The 6,722-nt window shown below is 41.2% G+C and overlaps 3 protein-coding genes across 3 annotated transcripts in view; all 3 read left to right on the plus strand.

The window, feature by feature from the left end:
- The window catches only part of SARC_01273 (hypothetical protein), a gene marked incomplete at its 3' end in the record, with an annotated part of 6,790 nt that extends 5,508 nt beyond the window's left edge, over positions 1–1,282 (plus strand). Inside the window, exon 2 of the mRNA XM_014305019.1 lies at positions 1,007–1,282. Coding sequence (XP_014160494.1) covers positions 1,007–1,282 — 276 coding nt within the window. The remainder of the gene's footprint in view (positions 1–1,006) is intronic.
- Positions 1,283–1,364: 82 nt separating this feature from the next.
- SARC_01274 (hypothetical protein) lies at positions 1,365–1,890 on the plus strand (the record flags this gene model as incomplete). The annotated part of the gene is made up of 2 exons (XM_014305020.1): positions 1,365–1,485; positions 1,511–1,890. 2 exons carry the CDS (start codon positions 1,365–1,367, stop codon positions 1,888–1,890), a joined length of 501 nt encoding a protein of 166 aa, XP_014160495.1.
- A 3,085-nt stretch (positions 1,891–4,975) lies between these two features.
- On the plus strand, positions 4,976–6,149 carry SARC_01275 (hypothetical protein). The gene has a single exon (XM_014305021.1). It carries the CDS (start codon positions 5,693–5,695, stop codon positions 6,137–6,139), a length of 447 nt encoding a protein of 148 aa, XP_014160496.1. The 5' UTR covers positions 4,976–5,692; the 3' UTR covers positions 6,140–6,149.
- The last annotated feature ends 573 nt before the right edge of the window (positions 6,150–6,722 follow it).

A 6,722-nucleotide genomic window follows, 5' to 3' on the forward strand; every position in this document is an offset into this window, starting at 1 on the left:
CCCGCGGATTGTGCCTCTACGTGCTGTATCCCTTCCACTATAACTTGCGATAAGTTTACAGGGTGTTACCCACTCACAAATACGGGCTCTACTACGTCGTGCACGGGAAATGCTGGCTGCAAGTCGTCTTGTTGTACCTGACCTCAAAACTAATTTCTGACTTCGATTGAACAACAGGGAGAGTCGAGCAGCTTTTTCATGTGTATATTTACTTAAGATATATCTTATTGTGCTTGGATATGAGTGCATCCATTACAATCGAGGCACCGGGTCAGGTAGGGATCAACCGCTGTAATTTGGCAGTCGATGTAGTTACCCCTATTAACACGGGATCAGACTTTACAATCGAGTCCACAATCAAGACATGCATGCCTACCCCATCTGCTGTGACGTGCAAGACTGAGGCATATTGTGTACTTTTCGAAGGGTATGAAAATTTTCATGCGTATATTTACTAAAGATATATCTTATTGTACTTGGATAAGAGTTACTACTTCTTGCACATGTAGCACAAGATGGTGTATAAAGATGGACGTTTCGATTTGGGATATATTGCAACAAATATGATTATGCCAGGGAACTATTTTTCTCATGGAACATTGACGAGCAGCTTTTTCATATGCATATTTACCAACTACATATACATATATATATATATATATATAAACATGTACATGTACAACATGTACGTGTACATGTACGTATACATCAACCCTCACGGATCAAGTGCACACCTTATAATTACAGCTGGAGAAGTCGGAGGCAAACGTTCAAATCTTTCAGGATCATTCCGAGCTTTATTTAATAATGCAATTATTGGGGGCCTTTAAAGGGTGTAAACAGTATATACCATCGTAAGTGACTCTGCTGTCGGTTCGTGATTTCACTGGCTTTCTTGACTCGCTTCCTTTTTGTATTATAAAAGTATTGCACGCATAAACTCCCACAAAAACTCGCACACGTGTCTCGGTAGCCTCTACATCAACCACCTAACCGATCATTTCAGCGACCATCGGTGATGGGTAGGGGGGCGTTCGGGACAGCTTACCGTGGCATCGAATTGGTGACAAAGCTTACGTATGTGCAAGTTTCTGTGCAAGTTGATATAAATGTAAATGCTTCGCATGAAATAACGCTGGCCGCGCACCACCTTTTCAGGTTGATCGTCAAGGCACTACAGAGCGAGACCGACTTTGAATCGAACCGCACCAGCGTGGAGCACGAGGTCGAGCTGCTAGACAGAATCACCGGCCTACTCGTGTCCAAGATACTTGATGAATAACAGTCGCTACGGTGAGCGAAACGAAATTTATTCGTTAGGGCTGGTTCGCTCAGAGTTGTTTAGTGGTCGTGTGTTGGAGTCCATGAGCGACGAGGAGGACGTTGACGATTTCCGTGTTAACGTCGAAAGCGGTGGTCTGCACATCGATGCACGATGCGATAGCGACAATGCCGCAGCAAAGAGCGCGCTCGAAAACCTGAGGGGTGTGGCGCAACGGTGTCTAGGCAGATCCAAACTACAACGGGCCGGGGCGTGTCAGGGATACACACGAGCTGCTGTGCCCCAACCACCTGGGCGAGTGCCTGGCAGTTCCCTACACGAATGCGCAATTCGCAGCGGTATTGGAGGCCGCAGCCTACGAGACGTACTTGCGCAGCATCATGATTGTGCGTGAACAGGAACTTGAACAGCAGTTCCGGAACGACCTCGAACGCACGCTGGCAGAACGCCAGCAAGAGTCGGACATTGACAGGCACATACGCGTGAATGATTTGATGCTGACCTTACGGTGTCCCAATAGCCTGTGTCGGAGAGCACTGATTGATTTTGACGGGTGCACCGCTTTGACATGTGATCTGTGCGATCGAGCCTTCTGTGGCCTTTGCTAGGAGGACAGTGGTCGCGACGCACATGTGCATGTGGCCCACTGCCAATGGAACCCCAATGAAGACGGCGATGTTTTTGTTGAAGAGAAAAGTGTAGTAGCGATTCAAGACCGTGTGAAAGGTGCAAAGATAACGGACACAATCTCAAGCGGTGAGAATTGGGGTGAAAGAGAGACTGACAGCCGAGTTAGAAGAGTTGGGTGTTGAGTTGCCGTGATTAGTGCTGCATGCAAGTCTACAAGAATAAGTGCTACATACATACATATGTATACATGCATACATATGTTGTCCCGTGCACGGTTGGTCAGGAGGCCAAGTATTGGCAATACCGGAACCGACGCGACTTCCAAAAAAAGACATGTAGAGACAGCGCGTGTAGGCTTTATTGCACTACACACGACACTTGCTTGTTTGGGTATAAGTTTATTGCATTGTGCGACAAAAGCAGTTGGATCGATCAGTTGGAAAAGTCGGTTTTTAAAAATGTCACGATGGTATAGTAAGTGGCATGCAAGTATACAGGATAAGTGCTACAAGTATACAGGTTAGGTGCTACCTATGTGTATATGCACAAGTACACATGTACACGCATTATTCCCGTGCAAAATATCAAGTGCGATTCACATGTCTGATAAACATTCACAGCCACATGTGTTTATGTATGTGTTTATGTGTAATATGTATGTATATATATATATGTGTGTGTATATGTGTGTATATATGTATATGTAAGTGTAAATATATGTGTATATGTGTGTGTACATGTATGTGTAAATGTATGTGTAAATGTATGTGTAAATGTAACATGGTGTGTTGAATACAAGTATACAAGGACAAATGTGTATATGTACAAATTACATTATAGTCTGCGTTCGTGAGTAACAAGCTGCTACTTGGGTGTTACATGCAAGTTTACAAGTACATGTACATGCAAAAAAAATACGGCCTACACTTTGACATTACATGTACACACGAGTACGACATGTGCAAATTCAACAAAATCCGTACGATTCATTCCCATGCACATATGCTTGTGTACACGAGTACAAAATTTCATTCAAGTATGAGGAAAATTGAAGAAACCTTATGAAAAGTTGTCACGATGGATAATCGGTACCTTTTATTATAAGCTTAACCCTCTTCGGCATCTTTCGAAGGTTGCGTGCTCGCTCACGCTGAGCCTCTTTCTTTGCGAAGAATTTGGCTTATTCGCAGACAAATTCTTGGCTTTTACTATAGGACTACACAACCTGTTTGATGGTATATGTTCTGGAATCCTCACCATGTACGATACCGTGGCCACACCGTTTGTGTGTACGAGATCGTAGTCTGTTAATATTTATTTGCCGACCTCGATTTTGCGCATTGTACACGCAACACCGACTTGAAGCGATAAAATCCCATGGCCCCGTCCGTTGCGTTCGAGCACGCAAGCTCAGTGTTGATATCGTGCTGTGATCGGTAGAGTTGATTACACGCGCCAGTTCGAACCATGATGTATGTGCATGTGTATATGTAAATTTAATGCACGTGTTTGTATATGTATACGTATATGTGTGTGTATTAATGTAAATTATATATGTGTGTATGCATATGTATATGTATGCATATGTATATGTGCGTGTATAAAAGTAAATTATAATGTATGTGTGTATGCATATGGATTTTTGTCGGTATAAATGTAAATCTTTAATGTGTGCGCGTATGTATGTATATGTCTTGTGTATAAATATGTGTGTAATAACGATTAATGTTTCAATTAGAAGCCGACTGAGAAGCTGGGCTTGTGTGATTGGTTTGTAAAACAAAGGGCACTAAAGTCTCCAAAACTACTTAAAAATTCAAAAAAGGATCAAGGGGCTATTTCCAAAACAAAAAAATGACCGAGAGGCCTGGATTTTGGGACTGTGTCGGTGTTTCCAAAAATTGACCGAGCGACTGGGACCTGTGTCTGAGTCTCTCGGTGAAAACAAAACCCTAAAACCCTAAAACCCTAAAGCCCCTCGGTCAATTTTGTAAAACCATTTTGTCCTTCGGTCAACTTTTTGTGTATTTTTTTAAAAACAAAATTATACAGCTCTATAGGGTCTCTCAGTCGGCTTTTTGTGTAATTTTTAAAAAACAATCCAGAGTTTCTTAGTCGGGGTTTTCTTGTGTCGTCCAATAATCTGGCCAACAAATTGGAGCCAAACATGGACAGCAAAAATCTCTTGGGTTACGAACGAACTTTGAAACGAACAATGGATGCGAGAAACTGTAAATTCAGGACAAAATACTTCATATTAAAAATTCACTTCATTCTCGTCCATATTATCGTTGCAGATGCCATACGTGCGATCGAATATCCATTTCATTCTCGTCCATATTGTCGATGCAGCTGTCATACATCCTATCGAATATCCACTTCGGTCTCGTCCACATTGTCGTTGTAGCGGCCATACATCCCATCGAATATCCACTTCATTCTCGTCCATATTGTCGTTTCTGCCGCCATACGCCACATTGGATATCCACCTCATTCTCGTCCATATTGTCGTTGCTGCCGCCATAGTACCCCACTAGCGTGCGTGAACGAGCCTGGTGTCTGACTGAATCCAGGAGGGGGTCATATGATTAAAGTGAAATATTTGGTCGATTTGAAGCAAAAGTGGGGTGTGGTCGCTGGTGCGCGTTCGGCTAAAAATGCTAGCACCAGGGGAGGCGACATAACAAGCCTGGAGTGTGAGACTTTTTTTTAACTCCAAAAATCGACAAAAAAAAAAATAAGGCAAAATAGCGTTTGGCAAAAAGTAAGGCAAAACCCAGTTTGGCAAAAAAATAAGGCAATTTCGCGTTTGGACATAAACTATGGGGGTTTTTATGTCAAAAAGGTACTCCCGAACTATAAATACTCTTTATTTAGTGCCATATTTACCATTAGGTTCTGCCCATTGAATATGTTCCATTGAGCATCTCCCGACTTTTTCATACTCGCCAGGAATTTTCGGTATTCCGCTTCAGTTTCCGATGTTTCAGATATTATGTTGAAATCCTGAGGCTTCTCTATCGACTTTAGATAGCAAACCCAACCTTTATGATCACTGATGGACTGACAGTGAACACCATGAATGAAGCCCAAGGCAGTACAAATAGATTATATTCGCGGTAGAAGGCCACTTTCTAGCGAAGCTGCAATTCCTTGCGGTTATGTAATTGAATATGAAGATGTCTTATGTTGCCGTCATCAAAGTCTCCAAAACGCTGTAAAGCTATCGTTTTGTACTTAGTCCTAAAATCTGGCTTAGAGATCCCTTCATTACATTGTCTCGCTTCGTCCGGGTAGGAGACATCTCGATCCACCACTCCTATAGCGCGAGTAGGACCATTCAATTCTTCATTTTTCGCGGCATGTTATTGCCAAATTGGCTGCGCACTCGTATGGCATATCGTACTGATGTATTACGCATTCAATATGAACAAGGCACTCGCAATGTAAATCACGCCGATGTATGTGTACTATTTACAAAAGTAATTGAGGAACTATCCAGTTAACATTTTGGTTATGCGCAAACCTGTTTTGATATCTTATCAATCGGTATCAATATCAATATTCATTATTCATTTTATAAAAGCTTTAACCGGTAAGTTGTTAAGCATAGGCTCTCAGTGTTTCTATTTCCGATATTTCTATTTTTATTCAAACACATTCGGATAAAAACAATCACTGATGGTTATAATTTTCCATTTTGTATATTAAAGGGCTGACTGCACATACGTATATAAATTTAAAGCCGAAGTGGAGAATGAGCGCGTGAGGCTTGTAGAGATGATGAAATGCTATCAATCAGAGGCTCAGGGACACATTGATTCACAACAGCAACGCGCTCTTCTAACGCAACAAAATGCTAATCATTGGGAGGAGATAGTTCTAGAAAAGCATCAGGCCGCTTTTCAAAATACCCAACTTCAAACTCAGGCATTGAATGAGATCAACAACATGAAGCAGACTAAGGCAATGTTGACGCAAGATATTGAAGATTTGAAGAACAAGAAAAGAAGCATTTGCGACGAAATCATGGGACTGCCCCAGTTTCTCACACAGCAAAAAGTGATATCTGATAAAGTCTGTGCTTTTACAATGTCAATCCGAACTCAGACTGCCAAACACCTGCGCGATATGTTGGCACAAATGTCAAAGCGGTCGGCTGAAGAACTGGACGATGCGGCTGCAGTTAAACGTCGTCGAGTTGATCCGATGGATCTATGCCCATAAATAAACAAACTACTAATAATTGTCTGATTGTCTGCAATTTACTGAATTAATTCATAAATGTCAATTCATAAATGCAAACTACATCATCGTTAATGTACTCAGAGGAATCCAAATAAATATTATATTAAATATGGGTTCAACTCTTAACAGGCAATGAACCATTGAGGGTAACCCTTATAAAAATTATAGAATGCAAAGTACTAATTATGTAGATTCAGTAAACGCAAACGTAAACGAATTGAATCGACTACACAATATTGAAATTGAGGCAATGGAAGAAAATATCAAAGAAGTAAAAGCAGAAGGTCGAAATCCAAAACAAAAAATAAATAAACTGAAGCATTTGAAGGAAAATACTTTTCCAGCCAAAGTTGCCAACTTACAACAGCGACAACACAACAACAACAACAACAACAACAACAACAACAACAACAACAACAACAACAACAACAACAACAACAACAACAACAACAACAACAACAACAACAACAACAACAACAACAACAACAACAACAACAACAACAACAACAACAACAACAACAACAACAACAACAACAACAACAACAACAACAACAACAACAAC

The sequence above is a fragment of the Sphaeroforma arctica genome (genome assembly GCF_001186125.1).
Source record: "Sphaeroforma arctica JP610 unplaced genomic scaffold supercont1.49, whole genome shotgun sequence".
Classification (NCBI taxonomy): domain Eukaryota; class Ichthyosporea; order Ichthyophonida; genus Sphaeroforma; species Sphaeroforma arctica.